We start from the raw sequence: 25,719 nt of genomic DNA, 5'->3' as shown, positions 1-25,719 counted from the left end.
CAACAAACAACCCGATTCATGCCATCTTCCCGTCTTGATAAATAGCCCCGGTTCTCTCATCCATCATGTTAGTAACTGTATTTTGACAAACACAGTAGAAGCTTCGACGTGCTGTGTAATGTTTCTTTTATGACAAATTTGATATGGGACGGCAGTCAATAAAGTTGGATCAGTGTGTGTACATTGAGTTGGCCTTTTTGTTGTTGTTGCTGTTGTTGTTGTATACATGACAAGTCTATGTGATTTTCTGTGGCGCATAAACCCTAACAGGTTTCTCTACCGGATAATAGTCCATTGTCCCGTGTTCGAGTCCTTGTTGTGCAGATCAAATGTGGATTGAATATTCAATCACGTAGAAAGAGAACTGTGTGATACTTTGATGGCAACTCCTTGATATGTTTGTATTACACTTGATTCAAAAACAACCCCACATTATCTCTTGTGTGCATGTGTATATACAGTTACCATTGTATTGCATAATTTCTCCTTTAGAGATTTGACCTTATTCCCCCCTTTTATTTACCCCCTGAATATCGGTTTCTCGGTGCGTTTTCGTGTCAGTCCATCTCAAGCATGTAAAAACTTGCATACATGGGAGCACGGCGGCGTTGTCATGCCATGTTTTTGATCTAGAAGAATCTTTCCTATATATCATGGCGATACAAGACTAGCGTAAATTCACATTGCGATCTTGTTATTTGATTGCCTTGAATGAAAAAGTGCAAAGCAAGATGTATCCGCAAGGGGGGGGAAGCCATATAAGCTTATTTTTAAGCTGTCTCCTTAAATCTATGGAGTTGATTTGAAAGGATTTACGTGGTGTGTGTGTGTGTGTGTGCGTGTGTATGGGCCATCAAGAAAAAAGGGGAAGCCTACATCGAGAGCAAATTGTTTATATGGGAAAAATTATTTAGTCCCAAAATTCAAGGGAAACCCAACTACTCGTATACCATCCAAAACGTAGATCGCAGCCAATCATACCTACTATCAATCAAAAAAGGATGCTGTTCTTTTTCTTCGGGTGTATAAAAAGAACCAACCTCATTTCTGTACTGCCTCTTCTTTTCTTCCATTTTTACTCTTCAATCAAAATGGCTCAATATCATCAACAGCAGCAGCAAACTGCTACAGCTAGCGAATTCAATATTCCTGGGTTGACGCAACCTGCTGTGAATGACCAGCAATTGACAGAGATCCCCACCATGGACTTGGCTCCTGTGGAAGTAGGACAGACATCAGAAGCCCCATTAACGGGTGTCTACTCTAGCTCAGGCTTTGATTTCGTGGGTGTGTTATCCAAGCTCGTCAACAGACCTAACCCTCAAATCAATTTGGGCCCCATCGACATGTCATGTTCGTTTTTGGTTACAGATGCTCGTCAATACGATTGTCCCATTGTCTATTGCTCTCCCACTTTTGAACATTTGACAGGCTATCTGGCTAATGAAATCGTCGGTCGCAACTGTCGTTTCTTGCAGGCTCCTGATGGTCAAGTTACTTGTGGCTCTCGCCGTACCTACACTGACAACCAGGCTGTGTATCACTTGAAGGCTCAAATGTTGCAAAACAGAGAACATCAAGCCTCCATCATCAATTACAGAAAGGGCGGTCAGCCATTTGTCAATCTCATCACTGTCATCCCTATTTGCAATGACAACAACGAAGTCGCTTTTTTTGTCGGTTTGCAGGTTGATCTTGTAGAGCAACCCAATGCTATTTTGGAAAAGATGAAAGGTATGCATACACACACACACACACACACACACACACACACACACAAGCCCAAGGTTTCATTGATGCATACATCTGACTGATATATTCCTATAGATGGTACCTATATGGTCAACTATCAACAAATGAACATCCCACCTTACATTCCTGGTAGCAGTAAGTAGCAGCCTCAGCACACACACACACACACACTGTATATAGACACTGACTTGACCCACATTTAGGCTTCAGTTCCGAACCTGTTGATGACTATTTCCGAGAGTTGCCTACCACTGCTCCTGCATCTTCCACACTGGCTTCTCCTGAAATCCTGGAACTCGTCAACTGTGCTGGTGATAACGAACAGCAATTGCAACAAGAATGGAACAAGCTGTTACTGGATCAATCGGAGGACTTTATCCATGTGCTCTCCTTGAAGGGTTTCTTCTTGTACTGCTCTCGCTCTTCCTCTCATCTGTTGGAACATGACCCCGAGGAGTTGGTTGGTCATCCCTTGTCCTCCATCTGCCATCCCTCTGATATCGTACCTGTGATGCGTGAAATTAAGGAAGCAGCTAGCAACGCAGATAAGGTCGTCAATCTCATCTTCCGTGTACGTCGTAAATACTCTGGTTACATGTGGATGGAGTGTCAAGGTAAAATTCATGTTGATCAAAGCAAAGGTCGCAAGTGTCTTATCTTGGCTGGACGTGAAAGACCCATGTATGAATTGGTGCGCAAGGAAATTGTGCATGCTACTGAAATCACTTCTGGCCCTGAGTTCTGGACAAAGGCTACCTTGACTGGTCTCTTTTTGCATGTGACACCCACCAGTGAAGAGGTTGTTGGTTTCTCTGCGGACGCCTTGGAAGGTGCTGCCATCTACCAGTATGTAGATGATAACAATGTGCGTGATATTACTCGTGCTTTGGAGCTCGTCAAGGAAGGTCGTATCGTCAACTTGCACCATACCATGCAAAACAACAAGGGCGATTACATTCCCGTCTTTTCCACCTTTTATCCTGGTGATGTCTCTTTTGGTGTAGGCCGTCCCTCATTTGCACTCGTTCAGATCAGAGCCAAAGAAAGCGCCTCTACAGGTGACACTCCCGTCTTGGAATCTATCGTTGATACTCCCTCGGACAACGATGAAAACGTGTTTGCCGAATTGGAAACTGTCAGAGGTACTTCCTGGCAATACGAGCTTCATCAGCTGCAATTGGCAAACCGTAAATTGAAGGAGCAGCTTGAAAATTACGCCAACCCCAAGCGCAGAAAGGTAACACTAAACAAAACAATGATGGCATTCAAAAGACTAACTTTCTGTTTATAGCAAAAGAAGAAGAAGGCTGCTGAAACCACTGAAATCTCAAAGATGTGTACCCAATGTCAAAGCACGGATTCGCCTGAATGGAGAAAGGGACCCAATGGGCCCAAGGAATTATGTAATGCTTGTGGTCTTCGTTATGCAAAGACACTGGCAGCAAAGAAGACGGATAGCAATAGCCAGCAGCCATCCCAGCAACAAGGGGTAGCTGTCTAACTTTTTCATTCTCTACTTGTTATGATTTCGCTATTCAATGATACCACTTTCATTCACTACATTCACTTTTGTCTACATGTATGCCACCTCCCTCCCTCCCTCTATTTCACTCCCTTATTTCAAAATATATGTTCTTCGCATCACACCTATAACAAACGAGTTGCAATGATCTCAATTCTGCTGAGAAGAGGTAGACTGTGCGCGCGCAAACAATCCAACTCTTTGAATGGCCCTGATCACTGGTATCATCCCTTTTTTTTATTTTTTATTTTTTTTTTTTATCATGCATCGTCGTCATCCGATAACGAAAACAGCCGCTGCATTTTACAGAAAGAAGGAGGGAGTTGCTATGAAGGCAGAGTCCTGTGAATTATATACATCTCTACGCCCTTTTTTTTTTCCAGTGGAAATGCGCTTGATTTCAAGATATTAATTAGAAACGGATTTCATCTGAGCTACAAACCCCAAATGAGAATCTAAATTTAACCTCTATAAATCTCGTTTTCAGCAATAATCTATTCAAGCCCTCTTTTTCCCATTTCCTTTTCTTATATCCACACTAGAAAATATCAAAAAGAGGATAGACTCAATGTCTCATCAACAGCAACACTATTATGAAGGTGGAGGACATGGCACGCCCAGTGCGCAAGATGAAGTAGAAGCCATGTTAAACTCGTTAGTCGGACCTCAACCCCACACTTCTCGCTCAGGTGTCTATGATTACAATAGTGTAGGTATAGTTTGTAATAGGAGAAATGGTCATTCGCTTATAAGCTTTGTTGTGTAGAGCAACTATTTCAATTATAATCAACAGCAGCAACAGCAGCAGTACAATAGCAACCTTGGTCCTCCTCCACAACTTCCGCCTCGCAATGAAAGTAGCGGCTATTTGGGAAACAACAGCACGATGGAAGGTTCAAACAAATACTACTATCATAATAGCCATAGCAACAGTACTCCTGACAATAACTATGGTTACCCTCCTCCTTCTTCCTCCAACACCTATCCATCAAATCACCCATTGCCACCCACGCCTCTACCTCAAAGGGTGTCTTCGGTTACTGCAGAGACAACTTCAACGTATCCTCCTATTGACCACAATAACAACAACAGCTACAGTACCAGTTTCATCGACCCAACATACCAGCAAAACATCCCCATGCCTGTACCTCACTATCAACATCATCAGAGACACGCATCCGGTGGCAGTATCGAGAGTGCTCCATATCCTCCACTTCAATACCATCAGCACCAGCGCAACCCAAGCCAAGGCACGCCACCTGGATCGCCTCCTCCACAACATCAACAAGTATATCCTCCCCTCGGTTACCCTGATGCCACTCAAGAAATCATCAATAATTCTTACAGACCTAATTTTACCAACCACGTATCGGATGTATCGTCACTCGTCTCTACTCCCTCGACAATGGACACGCCTCCGCCTGTTTATCCGCCAGCTAATGTAGGTGGGTTTAGACCTAATCCAACGACTGTGCCTCTCCAGCAACAGCAGACACTGGAACAGCCCAGTCGTAGACAGCCCTCTGCTCTGCGCAATAATATGATCATGACGATTGAGCGTCCTCGTTACAGCTATTTGCCTGATTCAATTAATACAGATGGGCTTGGAAATGATGGGGAAATGCCGTTTGTGCCTGTGTCACCTGATACGGATAGTGATGAAGAGCAGTATTTTACGGAACAGCACCATGCCAATGAGTACTCTCCTGCTACAACCACGCCCAGTGCTTCTGTCATTCAAGAATACCAACAAAAGCAATCGTACCATCAGCCTCAGCCAGAGCAGCACCATGAGCCTCAACAGCAGCAGCAGCAGCAGCAGCAGAGCTCAGGCACGCAATACATTGATCCATCCAGCTACTACATGTATCCTCCTGCCAAACAGGATTATCAGCCTGTTGAACAACAGCCTCAAACGCCATCGCCACCATCCACTCAACCTGAGTTTTCCCAAGACGTTCAAGTGGTGCCTGTTGGCACTACATCATCAACAGCAGCAGCAGCAGCAGCAGCAGCAGCAGCAGTACCCACCCTGGAAGAGACTCCAAAAGAAGTTATCCTCGAACCCAACTATGGCCTTGTATCCGTCTTATCTGTTGCATTCATGCGAAATGTCAAGGGCTTGGAAAACGTGCGAGAATTGTGGTGTGCTAGTGAATATAATGAGTCCTTCACCGGATCTGAGGCTGTCACCATTATCCGCAACCTGCTCAAGGAACAAGTGCCTGACGATTACTGCATTTTGGTGTGCAATGTATTGATGCAAAGCCAGCCTCCCTTGTTCTCTCCAACGCAGTACTCTCAGAAATCACTGATCTCTAATTCGGTCAATGCAGAAGACACGTACTTTTTGGAAGAAGACATCACTGAACAGAATGTGCCTGAAGGTGTGATTTCTAGTTTGACGCCCTGTTACAGTGTAGCATGTCGTCCTGGACTTGGTGGTTGTTATTCCTACTCTTGTCCCAACGTGGGCAAAGACTTTATCGTCAACAACAAGGCGCAAACTACTGTGTCTCATGATGCAGCGGACAAGACAACAAGCTCGTCTCCAGCTGGCGGTTGGGTAAGTTACTGTTTGATCAAGCTCTATTTCGCCCGCTAACATCCAGGGGTTTCTAGTTGGTCTCGCATGAAGCTTGGTCTGCTAGAATGGACAGAGAGTTCTTGCTGACATTGGATAAAAGGGAAATTGGAAGACAAGAAGTGCTCAACGAAACCATCTATTCTGAAGAAAAGTATTTGGCTGATTTGAGAATTTTGCAAGAGGTGATTGTCAAAGGTATTGAGCAATCTGGAGCCATCGAAGCGGATCGTGTGGGTGCGTTCATCAACACCGTCTTCAACAATTACCAAGAGCTGCTGCAGATGAGTGAAGCCATGTTCAAGGACATGCTGGCCCGCTACCATCAATATGAAAAAGAATGTGTGCCTACGATTGGTGATATCCTTGTTCAGCACATGCAGTTCTTTGAAGAGGCTTATGTCAAGTACAGTCCTCAAGCACTGTTGGCAAAATACTTGGCTGAAGCAGAGATCAAGAAGAATCCCGAATTTGAAAAGTTTACAAAGGAAATTGCCAAACACGAAAGAACCAACCGTTTACCCATTTGGCATTATTTGCTTAGTCCCGTCACACGTATGCAACGCTATCCCTTGCTGATTGAGGCTCTGCTGAAAAAGACGCCTCAAGATCATCCTGACCATGTCTTTTTGACCCGCAGTTACGAGATTATCAAATCCGTGGCTCACAAGGCTGACAACACAGCAAACCACATCAAGAAGCGTCTGGCCATCTTGCATATCCGTGACAGCATTACATTCAAGCAAGGCGAATACCATGAGCTGCAGTTGAGCGATCCCAACCGTCGCATCTACCACAAGGGCACGTTGAAACGTCGTAGCGGCTCCTTGGACGTGGCTGATAAGAATGACATTTATGCCTTTGTGTTTGATCACATGTTGCTCATGACCAAGCTTCGAAAGACGAATACGGGCGAAGAGTATCGTATCTGGAAAAAGCCTATTCCGTTGCAGATGCTGGTGGTTCAGAACAATGCAGCCAATGTCAAGTACCAAATGTCTGGCACTGCAACTTCATATACTATCCCTGGTGGCCAAGTAGCGTTGATCTTGCATCATTTGGGTTCTCGTGGTGGTGCCGTTTATCCATTCTTTTGCTCATCTTTGGAAGAGAAACAAGTGTGGACAAAAGCCATTGATGATGCCAAGGCTTCGCTGAGAAAGCGTCAAGGCGATGCAGATGTCTTTGAGTTGCGTCCCTTGGATGATGTCAATTTTAGAAACATTGGTTCCGGTCAATCCAGCGGCACAACCACTCGCGTCAACTGTTCCGTGCCCTTTGTATCCTCGAGAAACGAAAAGAAGATTGCTATTGGTACTGACAACGGTGTCTTTTTTAAGACGGAGGGACAAGACAATTCTGTGCGTCGTATTATTCAGTGTGAAAGTGTCATCCAACTGGCCATCATGGAAAAGTACCACATCCTGATTGTCTTGACTGAAAAGGCATTGCGTGCTTATCCAGTGGACGCTTTGGATTCAAAGAGTAACACTAGAGCCATTGATCGTATCGAGGTTGAAATTGCTCAGCATGTCAACTTTTTCCAAATCGGTTTTTGCAATGGTCGTGATATGCTTGTTTTCAAGAAAAAGAAGAACACCACCAGCGTGTTTACGGCATTGGAGCCTTTCTGTGATTTGCGTGATCCCAAGAACGAAAAATTGTTGACGCATCGACCTTCCATCTTTAGCAACAGGCCTGATTATCTGAGATGGTTCAAAAAGTACAAGGTGAGTATTAGTCGTGGGTTCAAGGGTTCAGTGGGAGCTAACAAGTAAGCACAGGACTTTTACATTGGCGCTGAAGCAAGCAATATCCATTTCTTGAAGGCCAAATTGAACATTGTGTGCGAGAGAGGTTTTGAGGTCATAGATCCCGAAAATTTGACTGTAGGCCGTGATATCCCTGATTCTGAAGACCCTGAATTCTACTTTGTCACTCGCCATCAAGAGCCCCTGAAGCCTTTGGCCATGTACCGTATTAACGACAAATTTTTGCTCTGTTATGACAAGTTTGCCTTCTATGTCAACAACAGAAACGGCTCTCTAGTACCAAGAGCAGATAAGAGAAAGTAAGTAGATACATCGACATGACGCACCACACATACTAATTCTACATAGACCTGCTACTGTTTGTGATTGGGAAGGCACACCTGCTCATATTGTATATGAACATCCCTATATCATTGCCATTGATCCATACTTTATCGAAATAAGACATGTAGACACAGTAAGTAGTATATAGTTGGAGAGACAGAGAGACAGAGCTAGAGGTTAATCAATGTGTAATAGGGTGAACTGGTTCAAATCATCTCTGGTGAAAACATTCGCTTGGCTTATTACAACGGTGGCGGAGAAAGACCCATTATTCATGTGTGTATGTCTCACAGCCAAAAGCCTGATACACAAGCACTGTTCCATTTGGTTTTGAATAATCATCGCAACTCGTCAGGATACCCTCGACGATAATAAATTAGTTTGTATCGAATACAACTACCCTTTTTTTTTCCCCTACTATTTCGTTTTTCAAATAATAACCTTGTTTCTGCCTAGAATGCATAAATAATAAATATGATGATGGTGATGATGATGATGAAAAAACGAACCAGAAGAAATCTCCAGAAAATTACAGAGGCACGCTACTCCACACATGGTTCCTATCATCTGACACCTAAAGCGTTTATATTACAATGGATATTATGTAAAGCTATCGAATGGTTTTTGTCTTGTGCGAATCCGGTGAGTATTTGTCGAGATACCGCCAAAAAAGGGTATCGTGCAAAGTCATCGATTTTTCCTCAAAATCTGCCTGTGGAAAGCAAGGGAAAAATTCGTTGACCTTTTTTTTGGTCAGGACAATATTGTCAATATTTCATGATAGAATGGTGCTAGAGCTTCGAGCAAAGGCTCATTCGATAGAAAATTTTTTGGTCTACAATGTTTAGTAATGCTTAACAAAATGTTTTGATGACAGATACTGATTCATCTTTAGAAAACAGTCAAAAAATCGCAAAAACTATCGTATCAAATATCAGTTGAACAATGTACATCAGACACTTGATATAGACAACGTTGTGTTCTCTTGGCAATTCTTCACAAGTTTTATACAAGTTTGAAGTGGTCTTTACTACCAAGAAACGCGTAATTTTAAGGTCGATAAATTTCGGAATCCCATGGATCGTCATTCAGAACAATAGAAATTGAATCTCCGTTTAACCTTTGCATATGTACATCACACAAGTATGCATTTGACCGAGCATTTTTAAAATCGGAGCGTACGAGAAGGGCCATGTTAACTTGTTAGTTTCAAGTTATCAATAGATACTTGACATGTTGGAAAATCGACTAGACAATTGTAGCTTGCTTTCTTCAGGAATAATAACTTTTCCAATTTAAAATATGTTTGTTCCCCCCGCTTAAAAATAGCACCTCCAATGTCAATTATTTCAGGAAGCAGGCACTTCCAATATAATGTTCCCAATTAGAAATTGCTCCAATATCATTATTCTACAACATATTTCAGTTTTATGAGATTTTAATTTTTTTTTTACCTATGAAAACCTGGATTTACAAAATGTTTTTTGATTTTGAGGTTTTCAACTTTTGGACGATGCGATCGAAAATCGATTTTCTAAATATTGATGCTAGAGCCTTGAGACTAGCATGTTTCTATACCAGTTTTCTGCCTAAAATAAGATGGTGCAAGCCAAATCTATGTAAGTAGCATGGTTGTTGAGAAATTGATGATTTTTGAAAATGGCTAATTTTGAATAGATGCTGCTAGTAAAAGTTTTTAGATTACTATATAAATGTAGGCTGTATGTGTAATAATAAAAGTTGTACAGGGTACATTTTTTGATTAGGGCGTGTTTAATGTGGGGTTATTGATGGTAATGTGGATGAGTACTGAGAGAAAATAAAGAAAATGGCTCATTTTCAAAGGGCCGTACCGCTGGATTTTATCAAGTGAACGTGAGCTTAAAGCTTAATAGCTTCTGTTTCTTTTTCAATTCTCTATATACCCAACACTTGACTTCAAAGGTTGGCATTTGAGAGTTTACATTGGACTCTTCTCTACTTGTCTTACTAGTATTTCATTAATAACCACAAGCATGATACCTTTTTTTTAAAAAAAAAGCCTTGTATCTTCTTTATTCAATTGCTAGGTCATTACACCTATTTGCACGTTCTCATTGCCATTTGACAAGATATCCAAAGTGTAATAATAGTAATTTACCTGTGCACAATTGACTTTTTGGGAATATGTCAAACCTTAAAATGATAAGGCGTGGCAAAATTGAACATCGGTTGCATTCAAGTGCTACAGAGAGCTTTATTATAAACATATGACATTAGACATTATCAGAGCATGACAAATAACATGGTGACTACATGCTTAATAGCCACGACGTCCTTCTTTTAATGATACAATGAATTTGGAATGATGTGATATTCAATAAAGGATGTGAAAAAATAGGGGCTTGCTGATGAGGATGATAATTAAACCAGTAACAATCGCACCAACAGTAATGCAAGCAACGTTGCAGCAATGAATGAAAATTCACTGTTTTGCATGTAATTTCTAGCAGCAGAGGATTGCATGAAGCTTTCGGGATCAGGTGGTATAGGTGTGGTGCTTGCTATTAGACTTGCTGAGAATAGTCCAGTCCAAGATGCGGAAGATGTGGATGGATTAAGAGAGAGGGATAAAGTAGGAGAGAAAGAAGAAGAAGAAACGGGTTGAGGGAATGATGATGTGCTTATATTTGATACAGATGATACCGGGGTCTGTGAGGATGATGCAGCAGGAGTAGCAGGAGTAGCACTTGAATGTGTTGCGGTGCTCATCATCGATGTTACACTGTTTAATAACGCTGACCTGGTGACCATGTCTAGAGGCGAGGCTGTGTGAATCACAGTGGTGCTGTTTGCAGTAACCGTGGTTGTTGGCAAAATGATCTCGGTTACATGTACGGCAACACTCGTTGATACCTGAGCACTTGTTGTCGTGGCTGGCAATGGGGCTTTTATCTTGATGGGAATGACAATGTCGCCTTCCGATGTTTCAAATGAAATCTTTATAGTACAAACAAGTGGTTAACTTCACGTTTTTCATCAATGGTATTGTTCTCAAGGTGGTGGCAGACTTTGATTATTTACCTGAAAAGCTTCATTTTCTATGGGCAAGCTTGCAGGGATTGTATAATATAGCGAGTATTTGTTATAGGTATGATCATTCGCATTATAAGTCCCATTTGGTGCCTTTGAAATGTCTGCTACTAATTTGATAGCAACTTCAGAGTTGATTTTCCCAAAACTGTCCATGAATATATTCAGTTGCTTGACTGAAAAGACAAGCCTTGATGAGAGATCATGAAATCATACAAAATACCAATAGACTTACTACTACTATCCAAAGGGGCATAGTCAAAGAACAGTTTCTCGCCAAGATAAAACTCCTCATTCGCTGTAGGTGATAACACAGCTACTTTGATGCCTTGTGCTTGCACATTCATGGCTGTGAGGAGCAGCCATGTTACACAGATGAGGCCTCGCATAATTTCTCTTTGACTGGTATGGTTACGACAAGTAGTTTAGATGGAAAGGAAGAAACAAAAGGAGCTCTGTATGAACACTGAAAACGGTTTCACCTCTTTTCTCTTAAATAGATCCTCGAGTTCCTAGTTTAGGACCAGCGACACATACCACGTTTTAGCAACTGGATGTCCTTGGTGGCAGCATCTATCATACAGCTCTATATGTTGATTGCTTCTCAGGCCCTCACATCACTTGGTCTTTTTATGACTCTCTAAAGGTATATACGTACAAAGGTATTACATTCATTCTCTCTTATGATGCATGTCCCTCGGTTGAGTTAATTGTCTCGAATCGGCGACATGATGGTTAGCATCTGCCAAAAGATTTATTCTAATTAAAGGGACATTTGTTTCGATATACCACTAATACACGTATGTTTAATCTTGCTGTCTACAACAGCCAGCTTATTTTTCGCTTCCCTCATCCTCCTCGGGATCTTCTTCATTCTCTTCCAATGACTTTTGCATGTTTTGAAGCATAGTGACCATCTCAGCGAGTTTGGGGTTTTCTGATGAGCCATCATCATTAAACATTACTGACATAAATATGAAAGTTCGATTGACTTACCAGGGCTTAAAGCAGATGCCTTCTTAAAGGCGAGAATAGCCTCGTCATACAGATCCAGAGCAGCGTCCTCATCTTCAGTCAGTGTTGATTGATTGATACGGAGCATGGCATACTAGTAATACATGAGTTGCCAGATCAACATTTCCCCTCTTGTTTTCCTTATTGCTTACCATCTCCCACACCCAAGGGTTTTCTTTACCGTTCTTTGCCGAATATAGCTTGTTGGATTTGACCAACAAGTCGTCAGCCTTTTTCAAAATGTCACGCTTCTGTCCCTCATCCTCCAAGAACTTTTCTTGGTGTAAAAGACAAGCAGCCCATAATGTCAACAGCTCATCATCTTTTTCGTAATCTGGCAGCTTTTGGATTAAGCTGATGACCGTATTGAGAACAACGTTTGAGTGTTCCTCGTGGAAGGGTTGTGTGAGCAGTTGACCATAGCCTCTCATTTCGTGCATGACAGTTTGTGCTTCCTTCAAGAGAGCTTCATCTTCCTTGCCAATGTCAGTGAAAGCTTGGTTGATGCGGTCAATGGCTTCCTTGTACAACTTGATTTCTTCCTTGGAGGGTGTCTGCTTTTGAATGAGTTCCTCATAAGCGACATCGTCCATCTCATCCTCATTCTCCAATTCAGCCTCTTGTTGATCAAAATAAGCCTGTTGCTTTTTGCGCATTGAAGTAGCAAGCGCAATAGCAGCACCAGCAGCCTTCAACAAGACATCCTTATCGTCCTTCTTGGTCTTTAGTTCACCACGGAGCACTTCCAGACCTTCGCTGATACTCTCTTCGACTTGAATAGCCTTGCCAAGTTCAACCAAGCAAGTAGCGTAGCCCACATGATTTTCAGGTTCATCCTTTTGGTATTTCTCAATAGCCATATCAAACAAGCGACGAGCAATGCCGTTGTTTTCATCTTCATTGTCATTGTTCTTGTCATTGCTTGCTTCATCAATGGCCATTGCCAACAGCTCTTGAGCACTGGGCTCTGTGTCAATTGGCTTGCCGTCAGCGTCTTTGCGAACAAAGGAGATCTCTACTTCACCCACATCGCATCCCTTGCATAATTCATCGGTACAGTCTTCAGCATGTCCCTCTTTGGCAGCAGAGGATCGACTACGCTTGTTTTCAGAAACAAGATCTTGCGTTTCGTTGGCTCTTTTGGACATGTTAAAATAGGGATATATACTAAGGAAAAAGGGCGAAAAAATTTGGTGATTTCTATTCTTATAAACGCATAAACGAGCTCCACAGATAGTAGTGCGCTTTGGCTTCAAAACGACGTTGTTTCTTGAGTGGCTTTGCTATGGATGTGGATGCTCTTTTTGATTAATTTGAAGTTCATTTATTTTTTTTATAATCTTTATCCATTATTATAGAAACCAAACATGCTGCAAACTCGTATTGTGCCTTGGATCAATTACGAAGAGTTTGAGACTGTATACAAATGGCTCTTTTCTGATAGAAAGACTCAATTAGACCAAGTCAAGCTGGGTATTGACAGAGTATGTGTTCATGTCAGCTATTTGATCACATTGAACATTGCGATTAAGCGTATATTTTACATAGGTTCAAACGTGGAACAACAGAGGAGAGATTCCTTCTTCAGTAGACATGACGGCTGCATTCATCGAAATCATCATCAGAGACGAGCAACTCGGTCAGCACATGTCACATAAAGAACTACGTCTCATGTACGCCATGGCCATCATTCGCTTCGTCAATGGTCTTGTCGACAGAGAGCAAAAGGGAAAATTCGCCAAATCCATCAACACGCTAGCCAGAATGATGGGTTTGCCTTCTTGGTTTGTTGATCTGCGTCATGCCAGTACACACGAACGCTTGCCTAGTCTCACTGTGTTAAGAGATGGAGCCCTTCAAGCTGTAGGTTGGCTCCATGACAATTATTGGATCCACAACATCAAAAGCGCCGAGCAAAAGCAAGCCATGCAGCAGAACCCTGAGATCAAGCTTAAATTGAACCAGTACAAGGAGTGCAGAAAGACGTATATCAAAGAGAAATACACTGGCAAAAAGGTGGATCCCGATGCCTATGTTGCATGTATTCAGGGTTTGGTGGAAATCATTGACGATGATGTGATTAGAGAAGATATCATCCCCTTGTTGTTGGGTGTAGGCGGTCTTGTGCCTACGGGTAAAAAGAAGCGTGCTTCAGCAGAGGATATGACCATTTCAAAGGGCTTGATTGAACTGTGGACACCTTTGCTTCAAGGTTTGGATGTCGGTTTTCCCAATTTCAGTGAAGAAATTATCTCTGCTATGATTGCCAAGTTGGATACAAATTATGGTAAGAGTGCCTGGTGTGTGTGTGTGTGTGTGTGTGTGTGTGTACTTTGTTGTTGGTATACTGAACATTGAAAATAGATTTTGAGATCAATGAGATCTTGCTCAACCCCTACGCTGCCTTTGTAAGTTATGATTGTAGGACATAAATGCATTGATGTGCTCATTCTTCGCATAGGCTACCAAGAACACTGAAGATTCTACCAAAGCACCTAGCTATTTACTAACAATTAGTAAGTTTTAATACATAGGGATGCATTGTATGATACTAAACCCCTTTGTAGCCTGCTGGTTAAGGCACTTTGTTCAAGAATTTGAAGGATCATCCAAGAATCGCACATTAACACACATTTCCATGGACGATATATTGGAAGGTTGTCTTCGAAACCCAAATTACTAGTGAGTGATCTAAATCGCGTCAATTTCATAGCAATGCTAATACTGCATACGTAATTAGCACAAGATCTGTATTGCAATCCATTGTCAGTATTGACCCAGAACTCGGCACTTCCATCAAACCCTTTATTAGATACATTGATCAAATGATTATGAAATATATTGGCGAAAAGGTACGCATTCATCGTTTCCATAAAGCTGCCCACTCACACATTCATGCGGATAGTCCAAGACACAACATATTCCCCTTCATAAACAAGAAGATCAAGCTCTTGAAGATGAATTGAAAGCATTAGAAACACAACTTGTAAATATCAAAACCAAGCCTAATCATGTACAGAGAAAACAACGCAAATCACAAGTCAATCAAGATGAGCAAGACGACAAAATGGACATTGACGATGAAAGTGTAGCTGATTCTGCTTGGAAACTGTATGAAGATTGGACTCCATGTCCTATTGGTACTCTACCAAATGGAAAGGTGCCATGCCTTGATATGAACATACTTCTCCAAGGCAATTAGTGCTCTCAAACCATAGTTCATGTAATAAAATCATAGATATCACATCAAATGACATTGCATTTTTTGGCAGCGTTCCTATCAGAGGCAAACCATAACACGTTTCGATCATTTAGGTTGATCTTTACTGACGTTCCGCAACCTTGATTTGCATAAAGGAGACAAGCCACGAAAAACCTGATTGACAGTCGTAAGGCATCGTCCTTTTTTTTGTGACCTCCAAGCAATGAAGGAAGGCCTTTTGTGTCCAGAAAAAAAAATAGACATCTCCCCCTTCTTTATACATAGACACATCAATTCAAAGCACATCTATACACCATGGGTCACAAAGCAAAGAACAAGCAAGGAGCTCCCGAGCCCCTCGAAAAGCCTAAATTTGAAGGTCTCTCAAAGAGAGCAAAGGCCAGACTCAACAAGACCAAGGCTGCTGCTGCTGAAAAGAAGGGTAACAACAAACGTCAACACACTGAAGAGCCCAAAAAGGCCAACAAGAAGGCCAAGAAAGCTGTTGTTCAAGAGGAACCTGAGGAAGACCTTTGGGACAACCTTGAAGTTGCTTCTGATGATGAGAACAGTGATGATTTGGATGATGAGTTCGATGTTAATGATCTCGATGAGCAAGTTGTAGATGATGAGGATGTCGAGGAAGAAGAGGAAGAAGAGACACAAGAGGTGTTCCCTCAAGCTGAAGGTGGCTTCCTCGGCTCTGATTCTGAAGAGGAACAAGAAGAGGTCGATGAAATGGATCTTGATCAAGCAGGAGACGACTCAGAGGACGAGGATGAATATGACAGCGATGAGATTGCAGAGGTACGATGACACAAGCTGAATATCAAGCATGATTTACAGGCAGGAAAGAAACTAACATTTAGCTGATGATAGGGTGAAGGTCTTGATGAACGTAAATCTCGCAAGATCGAAGCTCGTGCCGCTCGCGAAGCTGCTGAAGCCGAAGCCGAATTATTGGAACAAGCAAATCAAGATAGTGAATTGGAGGAAGACGAACGATACACTTTGCCCGAGGGTGATGAGGATGAATTGGTTGCTGATGTTACTGTCGTCAGTCAGCGTATCAAGGAAATTGTCAATGTACTCAACGATTTCAGAAAGCTTCGTAATCCCAACAGTGATCGTCAAGATTATGTCGACCGTTTAATCAAGGACATCTCCAGCTACTATGGTTACTCTGAATTTTTGGCCGAAAAGCTCTTCAACTTGTTCCCTGTCTCTGAAGCCATTGAATTCTTTGAAGCTAACGAAGTACCTCGTCCTGTCACTATCCGTACAAACACATTAAAGACTCGTCGTCGTGATCTCGCCCAAGCTTTGATCAACCGTGGTGTGAATCTCGAACCCATTGGTAAATGGAGTAAGGTCGGCCTCCAAGTATTCGACAGTAGTGTCCCCATTGGTGCTACACCCGAATACCTTGCTGGCCATTACATGCTCCAAGCCGCCTCTTCTTTCTTGCCTGTCATGGCATTGGCTCCTCAACCCAATGAACGTGTGCTCGATATGGCCTCAGCCCCTGGTGGTAAGACTACTTATATTGCTGCTTTGCAAAAGAACACAGGTATGGTGTTTGCCAATGATGCCACCAAGGACCGTCTCAAGTCTTTGATTGCCAATATTCATCGTATGGGTGTCAAGAATGCCGTTGTCTGTAACTACGATGGTCGTGAATTCCCCAAGGTGGTTGGCGGTTTTGATAGAGTGTTACTTGATGCACCTTGTTCAGGTACCGGTGTCATTTCCAAAGATGCCAGTGTCAAGTTGAACAAGACTGAAAAAGATTTCATTGATATCCCCTTCCTTCAGAAGCAACTCATCTTGTCTGCCATTGATTCAGTTGATGCTAAATCAAAGACAGGTGGTTATATTGTATACTCTACATGTTCAGTTACAGTCGAGGAGAACGAGGCTGTTGTGAATTATGCTTTATCAAAGCGTCCCAATGTCAAGTTGGTCCCTACTACACTGGATTTCGGTCGTGAAGGCTTTGTCTCCTACCGGGGAAAAACATTCCATCCTAGCGTCAAACTCACCCGTCGCTTCTACCCTCATGTTCACAACATGGATGGTTTCTACGTCGCCAAGTTCAAAAAGTTGGATAACAAATACGACAACCACAAGGACGAGGAATTGACAAACACCAGCAACAAGGATGATGAACAAACCACCAATACTGAAGTGAATCTTGCTTTCAACGATGAGGAGGATGCTAAATACATTGAAGGTAAGTGCCTTGGTTTTCATACAAACGGGCATCTGTGCATTTTTTTTTTTTTTTTACTAACCTTGTTTTTTATACTAGAATCCAAATTGACTCAAAGAAAGAGAAAGGGCCTCAAAAAATAAAACCACTGTTGTACTTTTTTTTTTCATTTTAATGCATTTTTGCCCCCTTTTCCTTATCATAATAAACCTGTTCCATATTAGATTTTTTTTTCTTGAAAGAAACGTAGCACTCTATGTATATTTATTCACTGTTATTTACAAGTTATCTAGAAAGCAGAAGAAAGGGGGGTGTGTGGTTATGTACATTGCTTTTGCTGGTGGCGCTGTTTTTCCAGCAATCTTGTTAACAAAACAGCCTTTTCGTTTTTGCATGCACGTTCCAGTTGAGCTTCTAAGTTTGGTATATTCGCATAGTGTCTGCTTTGTATTCTGGTTGGTATTTCTTTGTTTGCAATGACCAGCGATGGGTCTTGCTCGATCATGGTTTTCTCACTGATTTCAAAATCAAATAAGGGGCAATCATTTGGTAACGGTTTTCTCCATAACTTCTTTTCCGGCACAGTTGCTGTTGTGGACAGAGGGGTTTGATGTTGTGGTAAAGCAGGCGACGGAGCATTCTTTGTTGTCTGGGCATCGACGTTTGTTGCATCATCTTGATGATCTACTTGATTTGTGTGTGCAATGCATGTAGAGATGTGAAACCCACTCAACTGCTGGCTGATTCTGTTCTTCCAGAGTCTTTTAATTCTTGATTCTGACATTGCCAATAGTGAAAGAAGGAAGAAGAAAGGCAAAAAGCAGAGGTGTGAGAAGGCAATTAAGCTATTTATGTTTGCAGAAAAAATCTAGGACAAATAAATCTCATTTATTCGATTACAATTCCGGCACAAAACCCAATCGTTCGAATGCTAATAATAGCATTTCTACCATGTAAACAGTATCAGATGCCAATTTTTTGGATAATTGTAACATGATGCAGCCTGCGTCAATGAGATGTTCAAATGTCATCTAATGACGATTGACAGTAATTAATTTGCATTGATTTCATGGCATTCTTATTGTTCAATGCCATTCAGTGTGCGTTACACAATCCTACTTTATTGATCACATCTCTCATTTGAGCCCTGGTTCCGATACATTTCTTGGTTCAGGCTCATCTTGGTATTTTTTTTTTTTTTTTTTTTTAACACATCAAAAATAATAGGCAAAAATAAGCCAAGGCCAAGAGTTCAGGACACTAGCTTTTTCAAGAGAACTTACCATACACATTCAGTATTCCATATCAAGGTGCTCACATTACCTCTGTTGCAACAACTTCTATTAATAGATACTGCTGTCCTGTTTTTTGTTTAAGGTTAACTCCCGGAGATATCGTTTTCTCCTTTTTGATCCTGTTCATCTGAGACATCTCGTTATACCTTGTAAGCGTACGATGGCGGATTCAGTTTGTTGTTTTAGTATTTTTTACATGTATAAAAAGGCTTGGTTGTACCATGTTCCATCACAAAAGCAAGTTGTTCTCCGTCAAATACTATTCTCATTAAATTACACGCACACAGGAGCAACCCATTGGTGGGGAGATCTTCCCGTCTGTCCTTTCTTTTCTGTGCTCTTGCTCCCCTCACGCACCCAATCCACAACAGCGCTTATACGTAACCCCCCGGCTCAATTTACATACTCAAATTAGTACATACCTCGAGTGATCTGGCATTTTATAGTAGTTCACCGAGATTTAAAGTATTGCCCTGAATAAAACATGATGTTATTGACATGACAGCTCAAATTTGATGTGGTTTTTGAGTTCCTCGGCATAAACATGCACTGGAAACAACGATATTCACCGAGAAAATGGACTGTTGCTAGGTTGCCCTGAAGGATCTACATGAGATATATATATATATATATTTGTCTGGCATGTATGATGATTTCTTTAAAACAGAGAGGAACGGGTATTGTCCTGTCTTTTCTTACTGCCTTTCACCCGATCCAGGCAATGATTTCTATGTCGATTTGGACGCATATTGATAAGCTCACTATCTAAATTTATGCGTGGGACGTCTATCAAATGGTCATGATAGATTCCACAGGTGTTTTAATTTGCTCTTCCTTCATTCAGTTACCCTATGTATCCATTCGCAACGTTTGTCTGAATTTCAAGTTTTAAACAGTTGTGTAATACAACATCTTCCTTGAACACAAAAGTGAATTACTGCAGAGATATTGGTAGAGAGAGAAAAGTCTTTTTTTCTAGTCAGCCTTCTTTCTCTCTCTCTCTCTCTCACGCACGTTTTCTATCTCTCTTCCTTTTCTCTCAATCTGCACTCTTTCTTTTCTTTTTTCCATTGTTCTTCACTAATTGATCAAGAGATATACTAGAACCAGCAGAGGAAAAAAAAATAGTAATTGGTTTTTTTTTTATTATGGGGGCAAGACATTCTCGACAATTGAACGAACAATATCGAAGAGAGAGTATTCAACGACAGCAACAACAACAACAACAGCAGCAGCAGCAGCAGACATCGACTTTAAATTCATATAAATCTCGATCAACCAACTCTATAACGATCCATGGCCGGCAATATCATCTTGAAGAAGCAAGTACATATACCTTACCACGAGATGAATTAGAGCAAGACAGGCTAAATTCTGTAAGATGCGATTTTTAATGTATGTTTGAATGTTTTATTGATATCTATTTGTCTGTATAGCAACATTTTTCATTAAAAGCCCTTTATGATGGGTATTGTAATACACAATTTAAAGTGATACGCACCACTTGATTAACATTTTATTTGCGCTACAGGAATATTTTACCATCAGTCAAAGAATTGCTGCCATCAAATGCTCAGGTGCTTGATCTTGGCTGTGGATCAGGATGCTGGGTGATGGTAAGGTCCATGTTTTGCTTTTCTAGAACCGATACCAACTCAATAGGGAATAGGAAATGGCCATCGATTATCCCCACTTCAAGATCACAGGGCTTGACATGGCGGATATGTTTCCCACTACGATTCGACCCGAAAACGTTAAATTTGAATTACATAATATTCTAAATGGAATCCCGTACCCTGACCAAACCTTCGATTATGTTCATATGCGATTACTGATTACTGGCTTGCGCACAGAAGAATGGCCTGGAGTGATTGCAGAAATCCACCGGGTACTTAAGCCAGGTGGACTTGTGCAACTCGTCGAGTCGGATTTCACTGTAAATATCGACGGCAACATGAGGGGGGATAGTATGTCATTCTAATGTCATCTATAGGAGGAGACCAATGTTCAGATTGTCGAAACATTTAACAAAGAATGTCAGTCCATTTTATGTCTAGACGTAGCACAACAATGGTATTAACAGTTCTAATAGTTCATCAAGCCATGGTGGATATTGGCCAAGATCCGTGGATCGGTCGAAAGTTGGGAACACTATTAACTCAAACTGGTTTTAATGTATTAGAATCAAATGAAAGATATTTAGACTATAGTGAGTAGGGCATGGTTTTATATGGCAGCGTATGTTACTCACCAATAGATCGATCCACCACACAGGTTTGCCACTAAATCCAATTGCTAGAGAAATGCTTACAAATTGGAAAAGTGCCATGTTGTCAATAAAGCCGTTACTCGCTCATAGATTTGGTACAAATACCGATATGTACAACTCGATTGTGGATCGTTACATAGAGGGCATCACGCAAGCAGGATGGAAAATCAAAATATGGGCACTTTGTGGACAAAAGAAGATTTAAATCGAATAAAATTCAGGGTCCATACCACCAACATTTCCTATAGTGTTTTAGTCAATCAAATGCACATGTATAGCGTGGGCTTAGAATGGGCTTCATTTTAATGTAGCACGACACAAATTTTAAGGTTACCATGGCTAACTATGCTAATACTCATCAGGGTGATACAACGATAGAGTGAGACATCATCACTCTTCGATATGATAAGTTTTAGATTTAGAGATCCATTGTAATTTATGCAATTGATTATCATAAATTGATGCTTTATTTGTGCTTTCTTGGTTGAATGAGCTGTGTATTTGATATATAAGGGAGAGATCATGTGTTTGAGAAAACAGAAAATAGTAAGAATGATTCCATAGAGAAAGTACAGAATGATATTAAAATAAAGGGGAACTATGTACTATGAGAAATGCTTGTAGCGGTAATAAATAGGATGATGTCTAGTATATTTTGTATGAGAAAGGGAGGGGAGACTACAGATGTATCGTTTTTTATAATTTGAATTAATAAGGAGAGAGTGAGGCAAGAGCCGCTTGAAGGAGTGGCACTTGCTTATATCATGTATCCTTCGAATTCATCTGTACCAAGAATATCACGATTACCAGACCTATAGCGTACCATCCATTTTCCATTTGGTAATTTGACGTAAAAATTCGAATATGGAAATTCATTTGCTTTGCAATAGGTTGGACTGAAGGGCGGGAGAACCAACGTAGATGCTCTAGATCCACTGTTGCTGCTGTGATCTTCCACCAGTAACTTCCTTCGTCGGTTGTGCGTGCGTCGTTCGATGGAGCATGAAGATCTCGACGATAAATCACTTTCATTGGAAGATGTCGATAGTCGTCGATTACTATCTTCTGCTGCATGAAACAAATGAGAGAGTCTGTTCCACACTGATTTCAACGAATGTGAGTCGTTTGAGAGCATTGAATTGGCATCGTTCTTTTTGCGGCTGTAATCGATCATTGAGGTATATATTAAGAGAAAAAAAAAAAGGGTTGATTTACCAAACATTTGCAAAAGAGAGGGCTTATATATAGCCAACCTGAATTTGAGTAGGCGAAGATAATGCATCCAATCATTGCACTAAACAAGGGGACACTTGACACCAGGCGATGGGATATAAATGGTAAGTGTTCGTACAAGAAGATATCACAGAGCCTGATTTCATTTCCCCAATGTAAAAGAAGCCTCTCCACCAAAAAGCTATTTTTAACCAAATGTAAATTTACATCGCCTCCTTGCGAACCAAAGAAAGTCAAATGAAGCTTAAGATTTGGCTGATGGAATCACCCGTTGATCTAAAACGCAGCGTGTACGAAACAAAGAGTTTTGCATTTCTCACAAAAAAGCGAGAGAATATTTCATTTTAAACCGTACATGAGCTATTGCCATCATGATGATACATTCGCTACTAAAATGTGATATTGTTTCTGTGTCATCCACATCCTTCCCGGTAAATCAGCCATTGGACGTTCAATATGAGGGGAAGAAATCACTCGAAAATTGATCGAATGATTATCATTTCAATAACAACATCTGTGTTTCCTTTATAAAATCGACAGAGAAAAAGAAAACTAATAATAGTAGTACTATCTCATTTTGGAATTTCTCGAATACAAAAGGCATCACCCTGCAGACTGATTAAAAAGCATGATATCTCGTGTGCTTACACGAATCTCCTAAACTGGATTACATTGTGTATCTCATTCAAGGATCGTCAAACATGTTTTTGGCTTTTGTCTCGGGAATTATCATTATAAATGAAGATCCCTTCTTTTTTGGACATTGCAAAGATTCTTCTCTCTAAGTGGTTCCCAGAAGCCTGAGTCTGGATTGATCTACACATGGAGATGTGGAGTAAGCATTGAAAAAGGAAGTTGCAGATGCAATGCAAGCAGTTGAGTATCTGTATCTATACGCATGCCTTCTTCATCTTTGTTCGCTAGCGTGCATGAATTTTATAGTGATGGAACCGAAAAAAAAAATGATGTTAGCCGACCCCTTGAATTGATTACCCAAGTGGGATTTTGCCACTTATCTAGTGAGGTCAAAAACGAGCTTCATACAAACATGTTTTTATTGAGGCTTGTGCATATTAAATTACATTTCGCATCCCAAATACAATCAATAAGGATAAAATGGAATAAAAACATGGGCGTAATAGAAATGTCAAGTATGAACTCACCATGAATCCCCATGTAGTTGAGACAATCATTATGATGTAACTGTTTTTGTGTGCTAGATCCTCTTCATTGGTCATACACCGTAGCATACTGTCTGTTGTCCGCTGCACATACTAAAGGTATACATTAGACACTGGTGATATGGCTACGGCCTCGAGCCAAGAATATACTAATTAAATGTTCATGTATGCTGGAATCTTGTAACTCGCAACGTCTTTATCAGGACATCACCTATCTAATCAGCTTCCCTCTTTTATATTTTTGGAGGTTTAAGTGCATTACATAACGTCGCAACGGATGCAGATAAGGGGCTCTTTGCGAATGATACCACGATATTATCTCTGATTTAGAAAATTCTACGCAAGGGTGAATTGGTGAGCGGCAATGATTCCCCTCCCCCCCCCCCCCTCCCCCTTTCCCTCTCTATACCACATTCAAACATAGTATTCCTTGATTTCAGCAGACGTATACATTGCAAATGTACCCTCAATGTGAGTTGCTTACATGTCATTTTATGCAAAGGACACTTGAAAAAAAAAGTATGGTAAGCGTATAAGCAAATGAATGATCATAATAAGCTATCCTGTTTACGTTTTTCTGTTTATTGACACTTGTCAATACAATTCTTGATCTGTACATGTTAAATCAGATGCTCACAAAAGTGATGGTAGTAAATGAGCCGAGTTCATCATCACGCTGATTAGCACGCTAAAGCAAAAGAGATCAGGTTATCCGCAATATCAATCTACGGTCCATTTTAGAGTTTCAAGGGGTCGCTCGCTACTGATGCAAACACATTATATTCAAATGAATGATGCGTGGGTATCAACTGATGGAATCGATGCAAAAGCACATCATTTCAATGGTTTATAAATTCCCATTGCCAAGTGATTCTCTAAATTGGCTCGGCTTGTTATTGATGGACTCATGTTACATGAACCAGCAGTTGAACAAATATTTATAAATGCTACGTAGTAAACACATGAGTTTTGATAGTAGTAGCAGGATAAAATATACGCCAAGACGGCATGTTATGTGTGTGTGTTTTTTCTAAATAGCACAAATACAAAGCAGAGAGAGATGTTGCGTGATAACGATTGGCCCATATGATAGTTTTGTTGGTGCCATTACAGGTGGTATAGAGCTTCAAAACTGTATGGATCCCTATTCATACATAGAAACAGCACAAACGGTACCAGCAGCATATCATTTGACGGGAAGCTTGATCAAATTATGAGATAAGCAAACAGAGACTACACTAAATTACATTTAGCATGGCTGAATTAACGATTTTGGTTTGATACAGTGTCAAACTCAAAAGCATACACAATGAAACTTTTTGCAACCATTGGATACTTTGTATCTACAACTCCATCGGCATCGCATATAACGCGCCCCAAGCTTCAAAAAAGAGAAGCGCAGATACTGAGAATATCAAATGAAAAGGCATGTAGACTTTATCGGCGCTGTTACAGCTCTACAAGGCTTGATTTGGAGACGTGTACATTAATGATCTCAACTGAAATAGTATTTTCGGCACACAACATTAATTGTCAAGACTATTCACAAGGACATGTTTCCCTACTTGATCTGCAAAGTGTCCGAAACGTAATCGACTTTAACCTATACATTTCGTACCATTCCAGCTTCTGGTACACTTCAATATTTGTTAGCTACTCAAATTTCGATTTTCATCGTCCACTATCACGCGAAACCCCTTCCATATAATGGCTTGTAGTAGCTGTGGATCTGGCTTTTCTGCGATGCTCCACATATGTATCATCAGGAACAACTCAAATATAGGCAGGCAGCATACTTGCATTACCTCTTACTACTCAAAAGTGTGAAAAACACAGCGAAATCTAGGTGCATTTGACTAGTAATTTCTTGTGTTTGAAGCCGTTTTGGATTGCCAGAGTAGCACCAATCAGTTGCTCCCACCTGGCAGTTACTTTATGACACTTTTGTTCAACTTTTTGGGGACCCAAAAAACATGGCCGAAATTCGACCAAAAAGCATGAGGTACAACTCATGGTTTTCATCGAAAATCAAACGATCCCGTTTTTGACCTTGAAAATGAAGACTTTTACTATGGTACATATTGAATCAAAATGTTTCTACGGATTCCAGGGCAACCTTTGAAATTACTTTTGTGCGACTTTAATATATAAAATTTCGACTTTTCGACCAGAAACCTCTTTTCATATTTTCATTAATTGCTTGATAAGTTTATTCAAAACATCTATATTACTTGGTACCATTGGATGCGCCTTGAAAAGCACCCCAAGAATGTATTAGGAAGCAGCG

The 25,719-nt window shown here is 40.9% G+C and overlaps 9 protein-coding genes across 9 annotated transcripts; 5 read left to right on the top strand and 4 right to left on the bottom strand.

Moving 5' to 3' along the window:
• Window positions 1-1,091: 1,091 nt before the first annotated feature.
• On the top strand, window positions 1,092-3,253 carry ATC70_007411 (uncharacterized protein; the record flags this gene model as incomplete). The annotated part of the gene is made up of 4 exons (XM_064826670.1): window positions 1,092-1,734; window positions 1,828-1,887; window positions 1,956-2,989; window positions 3,044-3,253. 4 exons carry the CDS (start codon window positions 1,092-1,094, stop codon window positions 3,251-3,253), a joined length of 1,947 nt encoding a protein of 648 aa, XP_064675727.1.
• A 589-nt stretch (window positions 3,254-3,842) lies between these two features.
• ATC70_007410 (uncharacterized protein) lies at window positions 3,843-8,326 on the top strand (the record flags this gene model as incomplete). The annotated part of the gene is made up of 6 exons (XM_064826669.1): window positions 3,843-3,983; window positions 4,041-5,840; window positions 5,897-7,588; window positions 7,643-7,929; window positions 7,979-8,087; window positions 8,150-8,326. 6 exons carry the CDS (start codon window positions 3,843-3,845, stop codon window positions 8,324-8,326), a joined length of 4,206 nt encoding a protein of 1,401 aa, XP_064675726.1.
• A 2,031-nt stretch (window positions 8,327-10,357) lies between these two features.
• ATC70_007409 (uncharacterized protein) lies at window positions 10,358-11,373 on the bottom strand (the record flags this gene model as incomplete). The annotated part of the gene is made up of 3 exons (XM_064826668.1): window positions 10,358-10,933; window positions 11,018-11,202; window positions 11,262-11,373. The coding sequence occupies 3 exons, from the start codon at window positions 11,371-11,373 to the stop codon at window positions 10,358-10,360; spliced, it is 873 nt and encodes a 290-aa protein (XP_064675725.1).
• Window positions 11,374-11,859: 486 nt separating this feature from the next.
• ATC70_007408 (Gluconokinase) lies at window positions 11,860-13,188 on the bottom strand (the record flags this gene model as incomplete). Its single annotated transcript, XM_064826667.1, has 3 exons — window positions 11,860-11,963; window positions 12,023-12,134; window positions 12,193-13,188. 3 exons carry the CDS (start codon window positions 13,186-13,188, stop codon window positions 11,860-11,862), a joined length of 1,212 nt encoding a protein of 403 aa, XP_064675724.1.
• A 219-nt stretch (window positions 13,189-13,407) lies between these two features.
• ATC70_007407 (uncharacterized protein) lies at window positions 13,408-15,242 on the top strand (the record flags this gene model as incomplete). The annotated part of the gene is made up of 7 exons (XM_064826666.1): window positions 13,408-13,524; window positions 13,589-14,327; window positions 14,405-14,448; window positions 14,502-14,556; window positions 14,608-14,722; window positions 14,781-14,892; window positions 14,946-15,242. The coding sequence occupies 7 exons, from the start codon at window positions 13,408-13,410 to the stop codon at window positions 15,240-15,242; spliced, it is 1,479 nt and encodes a 492-aa protein (XP_064675723.1).
• A 315-nt stretch (window positions 15,243-15,557) lies between these two features.
• On the top strand, window positions 15,558-17,597 carry COQ6 (putative ubiquinone biosynthesis monooxygenase; the record flags this gene model as incomplete). Its single annotated transcript, XM_064826665.1, has 3 exons — window positions 15,558-16,049; window positions 16,122-17,475; window positions 17,554-17,597. The coding sequence occupies 3 exons, from the start codon at window positions 15,558-15,560 to the stop codon at window positions 17,595-17,597; spliced, it is 1,890 nt and encodes a 629-aa protein (XP_064675722.1).
• Window positions 17,598-17,773: 176 nt separating this feature from the next.
• On the bottom strand, window positions 17,774-18,238 carry ATC70_007405 (uncharacterized protein; the record flags this gene model as incomplete). The annotated part of the gene is made up of 1 exon (XM_064826664.1): window positions 17,774-18,238. The coding sequence occupies one exon, from the start codon at window positions 18,236-18,238 to the stop codon at window positions 17,774-17,776; it is 465 nt and encodes a 154-aa protein (XP_064675721.1).
• A 1,659-nt stretch (window positions 18,239-19,897) lies between these two features.
• Window positions 19,898-21,223, top strand: ATC70_007404 (uncharacterized protein; the record flags this gene model as incomplete). Its single annotated transcript, XM_064826663.1, has 7 exons — window positions 19,898-20,125; window positions 20,186-20,217; window positions 20,281-20,365; window positions 20,419-20,685; window positions 20,743-20,785; window positions 20,842-20,958; window positions 21,024-21,223. 7 exons carry the CDS (start codon window positions 19,898-19,900, stop codon window positions 21,221-21,223), a joined length of 972 nt encoding a protein of 323 aa, XP_064675720.1.
• A 552-nt stretch (window positions 21,224-21,775) lies between these two features.
• On the bottom strand, window positions 21,776-22,192 carry ATC70_007403 (uncharacterized protein; the record flags this gene model as incomplete). Its single annotated transcript, XM_064826662.1, has 1 exon — window positions 21,776-22,192. One exon carries the CDS (start codon window positions 22,190-22,192, stop codon window positions 21,776-21,778), a length of 417 nt encoding a protein of 138 aa, XP_064675719.1.
• Between the last annotated feature and the right edge of the window lie 3,527 nt (window positions 22,193-25,719).

The sequence above is a fragment of the Mucor velutinosus genome, assembly GCF_035048745.1.
Source record: "Mucor velutinosus strain NIH1002 chromosome Unknown tig00001553, whole genome shotgun sequence".
NCBI lineage: Eukaryota > Fungi > Mucoromycota > Mucoromycetes > Mucorales > Mucoraceae > Mucor > Mucor velutinosus.
Note: the sequence above shows the minus strand (reverse complement) of the source record. Positions and strands in the feature narration are given on the sequence as shown.